Below are 12,437 nucleotides of genomic sequence, written 5' to 3' on the forward strand. Positions count from 1 at the left end.
AAAAAAAAAAGTAAGGGTATAAGAAAATAAAAAATAAAAAGCAAAAATGAAAGTAAAATTAAAAAAAAAAATTAAAAAATATAAATATAAATTTATCATTTATTATAGGGATCATTTATTTAATTTAATCCCTTGATCATGAATAATTTCATCTAAAAAAAATTAATTAATAAGTAAAAATTATTTAAAAAATAAAATATTTGAGGCTAAAATTTAAATTTCATCCCAATTTTGATCTTGAGATTTATCTCAATTTGGATCTTTTCGTCAGATTTGCCCGCCTCGTGCTGATTGAACATCAATTGCCAAATGAGGCACAAAACCCACAAAACCCATTAAAAGCCCTTTCACGTTGAATAACAAATCAATCAATGGCTTCTTCACTCTCTTTCACTTCTCATCTCGTCCAATTTCCCATCTCCGATCCTATTGGAAATTGCACTTTCAAATTACCGAAACTGCCCCTGCCCTCAATCCACTGCGGTATTCGTGAACTACGACAAAGAATCGAAACAGTTAAGAGCACCCAAAAATTTACAGAGGCAATGAAACTAGTCGCAGCTGCCAAGATTCGAAGAGCCCAAGAAGCAGTCATTAGTTGTAGACCATTTGCTGAAACACTTGTTGATATGTTGTACAACATTAGCCACCAGGCTCAGTTAGAAGATGTACAGATTCCTTTAACAGATATAAGACCTGTAAAGAAAGTTGCACTTATTGTTATAATTGGTGAAAGAGGTCTTTGTAGGGGTTTTAATAACGGAATATTGAAAAAAGCTGAGAGTCGTATTGAGGAATTGACGAATCTTGGAATTGAGTACACTTTGATTAGTGTTGGTAAAAAGGGTAATGCGTATTTTCGACGAAGGAGAGGTGAGTTTGTTGAGAGATTTGTTGAAGGAGAGAGTTTTCCGACGACGAAAGAGGCTCAGGTTATAGCTGATGATGTTTTTTCGTTGTTTGTGAGTGAAGAAGTTGATAAAGTAGAGGTTGTGTATACTAAATTTGTTTCGTTGGTTAAATCTGATCCGGTGATTCATACGTTGCTTCCATTGACGTCGAAAGGGAAGGTATTCGATGTGAATGGGAGGAGCGTTGATGTAGATGGAGATGAGTTTTTTAGGTTGACTACTAAGGGAGGAAAATTGGCTGTGGTGAGGAATCATTTGAGGGTGAAAAAGGGGGCTTTTGTGCCTAATTTAGAGTTTGAGCAAGATCCTGCTCAGATTCTTGATGCATTGATGCCTCTATATTTGAATAGCCAGATTTTGAGGGCACTTCAAGAGTCATTTGCAAGTGAGCTTGCAGCTAGGATGAATGCAATGAGTAGTGCCACGGATAATGCTGTTGAGTTGAAGAGGAATCTTTCTATTGCTTATAATAGAGAGAGACAGGCGAAGATCACGGGTGAGATATTGGAGATTGTTGCTGGAGCAGATGCACTTACATAGCTGCGCTGATTCTGGTATCTGGATTCTTGTTGTTTTGTAATTTGATTATCCTTCAATGGGTTCCATTCACTCCTTTTGCAAATTGTTGAAGGCTTGTAATTAGAGAAAGCCTCCAAAATGAGATGAATTTCTTCTTTGATGCATGATGAACATCTTGTCTCCCTTCAATTACCCTGAATGACTTGTTTCTCAATTGACTGGAAGAAGATCCTTCACGAGCAACGAATGTTCTCCCTCTCACTTTATCCCTTTTCCCAAGTTTTCTGCGATTTACTTGGGGATTTTTATGTGAGGGTTGTAAGTGTAGACATGAAGTCGAAGAAGATAGTGTAGGAGTTCACAAGACCAGTATACTTTACTGTCTGTAGGTATAGTTGCTGAAATTTCTTTATGCAAGTACTTGGTAATCAAGATTTCTTGAGGAAGAGTTTGTTGAAGGCTTGTAATCAGAGAAAGCCTCCAAAATGAGATGAATTTCTTCTGTGATGCATGATGAACATCTTGTCTCCCTTCAATTACCCTTCAATTACCCTGAATGACTTGTTTCTCAATTGACAGGAAGAAGATCCTTCACGAGCAACGAATGTTCTCCCTCTCACTTTAACCCTTTTACCAATTTTTCTGCGATTTACTTGGGGATTTTTATGTGACCGTTGTAAATGTAGACATGAAGTCGAAGAAGTTAGTGTAGGAGTTCACAAGACCAGTATGCTTTACTGTCTGTAGGTATAGCTGCTGAAATTTCTTTATGCAAGTACTTGGTAATCTAGATTTCTTGAGGAAGAGTTTGTTTCTGCCAGAATTTAGCACATGATCTGGTGGATTCGGACATTCAGGATTAAGAAAATTCAGCTTATGTTGTTATGAGTGGAACAATATCTCATTGCTTTAGGTCTCGAGCGCTTTAAGTTGATAATCCTATTTTCCATGATGTAACAGACCTATGCGTTATATTGAACCTGAGTCTCCTTCTGATTAAATTCTTTTCTAGTCTGTCTTAATGGAGATCAGATGCTGGAATGGCAACTTTATTTATTCATCTCTTTCTATGCATTCTGTGATCTTCTACAAATTGAGGGTGCTTACTAGTAATACTTACATAGTTGTTAATGAAAGGGATATTGTCATGAAGAAATATCATATTGGCATGTATACTTCAGAACTTCCATTACTTGCTCCTCCTCTGTGGTCTTGACTTGAATCATCAGTTTTGAGGTCACTGCTTATGGTGTTGATGCTAACTTGGTCAAGGCATTGAGGTAATTTCTTGTTTCCTTCTCGAGCAACAAACTATTTTTACAATTTAGATAGGGCTGATTTTGTGAGCTTTATAATTGTGTAGATGATGGCCAGAGAGAAGTATTGGAATCTCTAGGAGTAGCATAGTTCAGTAGCTGTATACAGTGTTAGGTTTTTATTATTTTATGTGTGGCCCAATTATTTTAAGCCCATAACCAATATTTAACAAAGAACAAATTTCGTTTTTAACAAAGAACAAATTTCGTCCGTGCACCAGTTATTTGATGGACGTACCAGATTAAATCTTGTTCCGTGTAAATTGGTCATCATTTCATCCATTAAGGTTGATACATATCCTCTGCACAATTTCATCATTGACGGTTATGGTAACATAAGGCTAGGACAAGGAGTTAGAAACCAATTAAACACTTCCGCTTTTTCATAATGTCTTCCGCACAAGGGGAAGACATTATCATGAAGTGAAAGCATTTAATTGGTCCGGCCCGTCCTGGACCCCGCGCATAGAGGGAGCTTTTGTGTGTTAGGCTGCCACTAAGATATTAAACATGATAATCTCACGTAGAAGCATTTTAGAAAAACATACCTTATGCGGAAGATCTTAATATCCTAGTATGTATATTAAATTTATGTGATAGGCTAAACTTCTTAAGCTTTCATGTTTACTGACAGATGATAATATTGAGAAGAAAAGTTCCTTTGTAATTAGGATTAACAAGATTCAGCTTATGATGTTACCAGTCTAGAGCACTTTAGGTTAATTATCCACTTTTATTGATGATGAAAAATCAGGAAATTGCACCTAACGAATTTGAAAATGAGCGGGTCGTAAATTTTTGACCCTGCTTAACTCATGGGCAAATCTTTAAGGTCAAAAGCCAACTTGTTGAATTTGAAATTCTGCCCATTGGGGTAAACGGATCAAACTTTAAGATCAACCACCTTAAGGCTTAAATAACCCGAAACAATGTCAATCTTTTGCCTCATTCGTTATATTGAATACCAGTCTCTTTTTGCCTAAACACTTTCCGGTATCAATATTTGGATGTCCTATTGGATCTATAAATCTGTTATCTCTCAGCATTTTGGAGGTCCTATTGGATCTGTAAATCTATTATCTTTCAGCATTTGGATGTCCTATTTCATTTTTCCTGTTCTAAGCTTTTATCAATACCAAGCGTTGGTGGACAGTAGTATTAGGGGTTTTATTTTACTAATTAACCTTATTAATTATGCTTTGGGAAAATACTAGGTGATTTCTTCCCATCTATCTTGATGGATAGAGTTACTTGGTATCGGGTGGCAAGTATCCTATGGAATTAGTCGAGGTGCGCGCAAGAAGAGTAATTAGAAGAACTAGCTAACATATTACAAAAAATGTAATGTGCACAAGATGCTTCTGCTGTGTTGGATAGATTAGTAGTATGATGCTCCAAGGGACCAGAAACCTTACGTACCGAACTAGTTCCCATGGTCTTCATGCAGTAAATCCAGCATCACACATTTTGCATCCCTAAAGTGTTCAACAAGTCTTCTGTCTTTCAAATGCTTGCCTAGAGTTAAATTATTTGCTAACCTGATTTGCTCCCTGTAGATATGCAAGACTTCAGGTGATTCAGCTAGTGGAGGAGATCTGCAATCATCCAAAAGCGACATGTAGAGTAAGTCTGTAGCAGTTAGAATTAGTTTGTAGAGTCTGTAAATCATACTGCTGAGCTATTCTCAATTGCCGTCACAAAGCAACTCTGCATTTATGACATTAGAAATGTTAGCGGGTGCAATAAAAACCACAACCCAATCACCCATAAAATTTCTTAAAACACCTCCTATTCCTTGTTTATCATGGTGAAGCAGCCATCAGTGTTCTAACATATAGGTATTAGGGTCAGCTAGGCTGCCATTTTTAGGTAAACAGGATGCACAACTTGTTTGGGAAGGCAGCAGCCAGCAAGATACAAACACTCAGTAGAGTGCTTATGGATGTTCGAGTAGGACACATTTGGTGTGGTGCATTGTCAAAAATGCATTTGGTACGATCTTTCCAGATATGCCACAAAGCAAACGGAAGAAGTTTGTAAAGAGGAATTCCATCCATTTAAGCTGGATGATTTTGTAGTTACTAAATGTTTAAGCCATAGTATAGGTTTAATCGCCACCTCCCCCTATAGCATAGGTTTAATCAGAGGCGGATCCGGATCCAGGATTTAAACTCGATGGGATTAACCTTTAATATTTTTAGTATTGACTGATCATTACATTTTAAAAGTTATGGGTATCTACTATTTGTTGTAATTTTAGTGAATTTTTACACATACTCTGCATAAAAAATACTAGGTTCAGATGAATGTATGTATTGTTGGATTTGCTCCGAGGCTTAATGTGAAGCCAAAGGACCACCTTTGTGATGACTGGTACTCTAGGAATAGTCCATAGATGGGTAACTCTAGGGCATTGTAGAAAAATGTGGTTGATTGTTTCTGTCTGATTAGGTCACAAAAAGTACACATTGGAGATGAGGCAATGGTTAGGTGATACAAAGTGAGCCGATGTCCGGAGACAATTATGACAACAAAGGCACAAGAAATGTGTAATTTTGGCAGGCAATTTGGGTTTCCATATCCACTGTCCGCTAGTATGAGAATGGAGACTCCGAATCCTGAATAACAGAGAAATCGTCAGTGCTTGGCACTTGTATATTTTGGAGCAGTAGCATTTCTCTCCAAAATTTAGTTTCTTACATTTATAGTCATCAACTTGATTCTTTCACCAAAAAGGGGGAAAAAGATTCTCTTTAAATAGTGCATACTAAGAGTGTGTTTGGGATGAAGGAAAACATTTTCTGAATTTTTTTTTTCAATTTTCTCAGGTTTAGTTGACTTAAATGTGTAGAAATATTTTCCAAATGAACTTGTTTTTGCTCAAATTTAAGGAAAATGACTTGCTTTTAAAAAGTAAGAAAAACATTTTTCAAAACTTTCGTTCAACATCTAACAAGAATGGGTTATAAGGTATCTTTAGTTAATAGTTTTCCTTAATTACGCTCCTGCTGTCATTTAATTAGGCGAAAAAATATTCTTATCTCATGAGACATATTGCTGAGCATACTTAAAAAACTAATGACTATACGCATACATTATCCAATTTAATTCCCAACTGCGATTGTATAGTAGCCAGTAGGCTTGTCTCAGCTCCAATATCTCTCGACAATACTTCTGATGAAAGCAGTCCTTGGACTCGAATCATTAAAAGCTATTGCAAAACAAAAGCAGTCCCTAACCTCGAATTATTAAATGCTAACGTCATATTAAGCAGTCTCTTGACTCAACTCATGGAACCTAGTGCGTAAAAATGGAGACGAGACGTCTTCCTTGAAGCACCGAAACAAAATAAAGGACCCCCTTTATCCCTGGTTACTTCCTAAAGGAATTGGATGCACTATCCCGGTTGTCCTGTGTAGAACAAGGTTCAAACCCATGGGTTGTGGCGGCTAACCCTTACCATGAAGTGTTCTCTTGCGAAGAACTGAATAATTATCCCCGTTTACTTCCTTCAACATCGGATGCCCTATCCCAAGTAATTGAGAAAATTGTTTAAAAAACTCTAACCTTTACTCGAAATTTCAACTACACACTCGAACATGACGGGAATCCCATCACACTTCTGAACATTTTAAAAATAAAATTATTTGCTCCCCAAATGCTGAGGTGGCAAAGTGAGTGCATTCCACTCACTTTGAGAGAGTGAGCAAAAAAAATTACATATTAAATTTTATTTTTAATATTTCTTTACATAAATATATATAATTGTAATTATTATTTTTCCTTATTCAATTTCATTCCTCTTACTCTTCTTCTTCTCTTTTACAAAATAAAAAAGCTTTAAAAATTCATTAATGGTGTCCAAGATTAATCTCTCATCTTCCTCATCTTCAATAAGTCCTATCAATTTCATTTCTTTTTTCTTTCACTCTCTTTCACAATAGCATGTTTTTCGAGTAAGCTCTTGACAATTTTTTATTTTGATTTTCTTTCTCTCTTCATCAATATTCAGATTTTCAAGAACCCATTTTTATTCTTCTATGAATTTGCCTCAAATCTAATCTTTCACTTGCAAGTTCCATTTAATTCTAGTAATTTCTTAATAATCCCTCAATCTAATTACCCCAATATGAGTTTTCCTTTTAAAGAATTTTGACCCAAAATAACATTGAAAATAACAAGAAAAGCTAAAGTTGATCTTGTTTTTTGGTTGCTAGCTGAAGTTCATTGTTCTAATTACTCACAAGGGTGAGTTAATTAATTGTTTTATAGGAGATTTAGAAAGACTGCTATTTTGTTCATTTTCCTCCATTTTTTTTCTTTTTTCGATCTGAAATTTGTCATGATTGAATTTGGAGCTTTTTCGATATCCATTTTTCTTTTTCCGTTCTAACTAAAGACTACTAGTAGATGAATGTTAATTTGTCTTGATAAGAGCCAAATTTAGGATGAAAGGGCAGCATGAACTTGCTCTCATATCTTGAGATCCATCGGAGCTACAATACATATTTGGATATTCACTTAATTTTGAATTGTCACTATTTAAACACATAACAATTTTCATTTGGATGATGTTTGTTAAACGCATAAAAAAAATAGAGGTTACAATGGTGTTTTACAGTGATTTAGGATAACAAATGGCTTAGGAAGAAGAAGAAAGAGAAAATTTTGTTAAAAAATAATAATAATTGGTGAAATACACATGTCAAGTGTGTGTGTTTCACCACAAGACACATGGCTAGCTATGCCTTTTTAAGGTGGAATTTGCTCCATTTTAAATTATTTAAGGAGGGTAATAAGTCTCCATAAAGTTAGAGTGTGTAGTTGAAAATTTGGGTATAAATTAGGGGGGCATTTGGCTATTTTCTCTAAGTAATTAAATACAAAACATAGTTTTGAAAAAGGATCGTGGAGGCCGATTCTTACCACCAATTGTTCCCTTGAGTAGCTCGAATGGTAATAATCGATCATTCGCAAAATGAATGTAGTTTCAAATAAGGTCGATATAGTTGGCCTTTATGGTAAAATATTCCCCCTTATATAATGTTGGATTCACAATACCTTAACAACAATTGAAGAACAAGCTAAAACTACTACTAAGATCTATGCTAATTTAAGGTGATATTTTGTCGGTTGATAACAAAGGAATTGCAAGGCATATAATGACTCATGAACTATTGCTCCACTCGTCAGACAACGACAAACGACCTCCCTTCCACTAACTAACTTGTCAGAGGACCGAATCTATTCTTCTAATCAATCTCAGAGACCTAATTGTAATAAACAAAATAATAGCAATCAAAACATAAGGGACTAAAGTGATACCTAGCAATAACTCGATCACCCCTCTGATTTAACGGTCAAGTACTACAACTTCAACTCATAGTATTATCTCCACAGCATACACAACATTCCCTACCCTAAAGAACTTCTTTGTTCTCAAGGAAGAAGTCTTGAAATCTGGATTTGAGGGTATGATGGTCCTCCCATGTGATCTGGTCTGGAAGCATCTGGTTCCATTGAATTAAGAGCTGAGGAATGGCTTCATTTCACCTCGTGATCATTCTTTTCTTGATTACAACTTTGGGGCTAGGGCATTAATGATTGGACAATTCTATGATAGGAGGGTGGTCAATGGTATTAGAGATTGTATAGCAAGGTTTGGGGAGGGAAACATGAAATGTGAGATGGATGGTAACATGAGAGGGAAGGTCTTATTTATAAACTACAAGGACAATCTTTTCTAGAATTTGGTAAGGTCCATAATACTTAGCAGCTAGCTTTGAGAAATGAGAGTTTGACAAAGAATGTTGCCTGTAAGGTTGGATTTTTAGGAAGACCCAATCTCCTACTTGAAATTTTTTGTCTGATCTATGTTTATTAGCATAGGATACTATTCTTTGTTGTATCCTATGCAGATGGAAATTGATCAACTACAATTTGATCTCCCGCATTGCCAATTTCCTATCTACTTGTTCATTTACAACATGATACGAACCAATATACGAAGTATGAAAATGACAAAGATAATAATGTAAAGGATAAATAGATAGATATAAGAAGAGGAACGTAAGCAAATCAAAAATATATTAAACTAGTGATCCTCAAACGTAATTCTAATACAAGCAACTAACTTCTACGAAGATCGAGATGGATATTAATTCCTCATAACCAATATTTCTAAGCAACAAAAAAAAGCTCTCAACAAGCTATCATAAGCATTTTCAATTGTATTCTTCATAAAAAATTATTCGTCCTAAGAAAAGAGAAATCCTATCTATTTATAGTCATGAGCTATTTATTGCAAAATGGGCTCAAAAGTAACACTAAATGCTCAAAGCCCATTGTCCAATTCGGCTGAGGTTTCTCCATCATTGATTGGTGTCTTGCATTGCCAATTTGGCTTATCACTATCGCCAAATGGCCCTTCTCCATTGCCAATCTTCCATCTCCTCATGGTGGATCAAAAAACTTCTCCTCATCTCTAAAACAATGCCATTACCTTAAATGAGGATCTTTTAAGTAATTTGACTTGTATCATAACATCACATATGGTAGATGGATAGGGGATGGATATCCATATAGAGCTTTATAGGGGGTGGTTTTAATAGTTGAGTGACGTGTGGTATTGTATCACCATTCAGCTAAGGGTAGGTAGTTATACGAATCTGCAGGAGCATCTAAACAGTAGCATCTCAAAAAATTCTCTAGACACCTATTGAGTACTTTCGTCTGCCCATTTGATTGAGGATGGTATGCAGATAAAGTACTCAGGGTCACACCATGAGCTAAGAACAGTTGTTGCCAAACTTTTCTTAGAAATACTGCATCTCTGGCACTCACAATTGTCTTCGACATCCCATGTAACTTATAAATATGGTCTAAAACTAATTGAGCAATGTCTATCATTTCATATGGATGAGGAACCCATATAATATGAGTTTACTTAGTGAACGTATCCATCACTACCCATATAACTGATTTACCTTTATATTTGGAAGCCTTCCACAAAGTCCATGCTTATACTAGACCATGCAATGTTAAGAATCCCTAAAGGTTGCAATAGACCAGGGAAGGGTAAGGATCATACTTGCTTTTCTGGCAAACACTGCACTATCTAACATGTTGAGTCACATCCTCCTTAACCCTTTTCTAGAAAAAAGGTGATGCAATTCTCTTATAGGTTCTGTTGATACCAAAATGTCCACCTATAGGTTGGTCATGCGAAATTTGGAGTATTTCTTGTTTTAATTCAGAGTTATTCCCCACAACTAGCTTTCCGTCCTTCCTGAGTTGTCAATTGATGAATGAGTACCCTTCACACTCCCCTGTTTGATCTTGGGTTTCTTTTAAAAGCACTTGAATTTCTTGATCATTATCTAAGCTTTCCACAATATTTTGAAATAATGAAGCACCAATATTACTGACCAAAATTGCAGCTAATTCCTTGACATATAACCTTGATAGGGAGTCAGCAATAGTGCTTTCCCTTTCTTTCTTGTACTCTATACCAAAATCATATTGCATGATCCTAGTTATCCACTTGAGTTGATTACTAGTATGCAACTTTTGTACCAAGAGAAATTTGAGTGCCTTTTGGTCAGTCCTAACCAAGAAATGTCTGCTTCTCAAACTTTGTGACCATTTGTTGATTGCCATTACTAGAGCCAACAACTCCTTGTCATAAACTGAGAAGGCTTAATCCTTGATGGATAATCTTTTACTGATATAGGCTAGGGGATGGCCTTTTTACATGAGCACCTCCCCAACCCTTGGTCACAAGAATCAGTCTCAACAATGAAATGTAAAGAGCTGTCAGGTAGAACGAGCTAACACTAGAACTATTGTGAGATCCCTTTTAAGCTGATCTAAGGAAGTAATGACCTTATCATTCCAGTGAAGGATGTCTTTTTTCAACAAATCATTTAAGGGCTTACTAATGATACCATACTGCTAAATGAACCTCCAGTATTATTTAGCTATATCTACAAACCCTCTAAGCTTCTTGATGGTAAAGGGAACCGGCTAGTCTTGCGCAACAACTATTTTTTTGGGGTCAGTTGGCACTTCGCTTGCATAGATGATGTGCCCCAAATATTCATTTATATTAGTGAAAAAAAAGCACTTAGACTTAGTAATAAACAACTTCTTCTTCTTAAATATCTCAAATGTGAGCCTGAGATGCATTAGATGATCCTCTAAACTCTAACTAAACACCAGAATGTCATCAAAGAAAACTAAAATAAACTTCCTCAAGTGATCTTTGAATATAATATTCATCAAACTTTGAAAACATGAGGGAGAATTAATGAGGCCAAATGGCATCACCAATTACTTATAATAACCTGAATGGGTCCTGAAAGAAGTTTTGGAAATATTTGATTATCAACTGTGATTTAGTGATAACCAGACCTCAGATCCAACTTAGTGTAGATTCTAAATCCACCTAACTCTTCTAATAACTCCTATATAATAGGTATGTGTAATTTATCTTTGATAGTTAGGTTATTAGGGCTCTATAATCTACACAAAGCCTTCAAGATCCATCTTTTTTATTGACCAAAACCATAGGTCTTGCACAATGACTTGAACTAGGCTGCATAATGCCTTCCTCTAATATTTTCTCCACCAAACTTCTATGACATCTTTTTGTGAGGATGAATATCTATAATGAGTGGCAAATTTACCACTCATTGTTGTCAAAATTCTTGCACATTAGTATGATTTAAATTATGTAAGTGAGGATAATTCTCTAATTGAATGCACTAATTCCCATGGTTTGCTTGTTTAAAGGTAATTAGAAGAAAAGGAGGGAAGTAAGCTAAAAAGGAAAGCAAAAGAGCAAAGTGATTGCATAAGCTAGAAATCAGAAGCAGGGATCGACCCTTAGGTACCGTGATCAAAGCCTGAGGGTCCTGATTACACCTAGTCAAAGCCAGGAAAAATCCCAACAATCATGAGGGAATCACCACGATCGCAGGAGTTGCAATAGCGATCAGCCAAGGGCGATCATGATAGGGCAGAAATCCTCCAAAGGCAGAATGGTCAATCCACATAGCTAAATCCCAAAACTTAAAGCTCAAATCTTTGTACAATTAGGGCATCTTGAAACTAATTTTGAATTTTGAGTGTTGAGTAGACATTCTAATTTGGGAAAAGGACAATTGTTGCTACATTTTCCAAGAGATTTTTTGGTTGTAATTTTATATTGAAGTGTGGATTACTCTTTCTTTAATTTTCAATGGAAGCATTGAAGGTTAACTTGGGTATATCTCTTTTCTCCAATCTCACGAGTAGCTAAATATTTATCTTGGAATTATGCTTAAATAGGGTGTTAATGTGTATGGGTTTTGATTGTTAGTCTATATTATTGGTTATTGATATTGGGTTTTTCTATTACTCTATAGTTGAATTAAGAGTTATGGGTGAAAGCCCCAATTCACTTAGATCTCACATCACCCTTGAAAAAGGGATGTGAGTGATGAGTAATTGTGAATAACTATTTGATACTAGTTATTTTCCTTAGCATTATCTCAGAAATAAGGATAGTATGTGGTATAGCTAGATTGATGGGTATCATCATACAAATAGAGATGCTAAGTTGAGGTCTTGAATTGGTAAGTTTGGCATGCTCATAAGGTATTCGAAAGTATCCATGAGTGAAACTTAGTATTTTTTTGAAAGATTAACA

The 12,437-nt window shown here is 35.7% G+C and overlaps 1 protein-coding gene across 1 annotated transcript; it reads left to right on the forward strand.

Annotated features, from left to right (window-relative positions):
- The first annotated feature begins 262 nt into the window (after positions 1 to 262).
- Positions 263 to 5,018, forward strand: LOC107863703 (ATP synthase gamma chain, chloroplastic). The gene is made up of 2 exons (XM_016709780.2): positions 263 to 1,465; positions 4,303 to 5,018. The coding sequence occupies exon 1, from the start codon at positions 372 to 374 to the stop codon at positions 1,449 to 1,451; it is 1,080 nt and encodes a 359-aa protein (XP_016565266.1). The 5' UTR covers positions 263 to 371; the 3' UTR covers positions 1,452 to 1,465; positions 4,303 to 5,018.
- The last annotated feature ends 7,419 nt before the right edge of the window (positions 5,019 to 12,437 follow it).

Source organism: Capsicum annuum, chromosome 3 (assembly GCF_002878395.1).
Source record: "Capsicum annuum cultivar UCD-10X-F1 chromosome 3, UCD10Xv1.1, whole genome shotgun sequence".
NCBI lineage: Eukaryota > Viridiplantae > Streptophyta > Magnoliopsida > Solanales > Solanaceae > Capsicum > Capsicum annuum.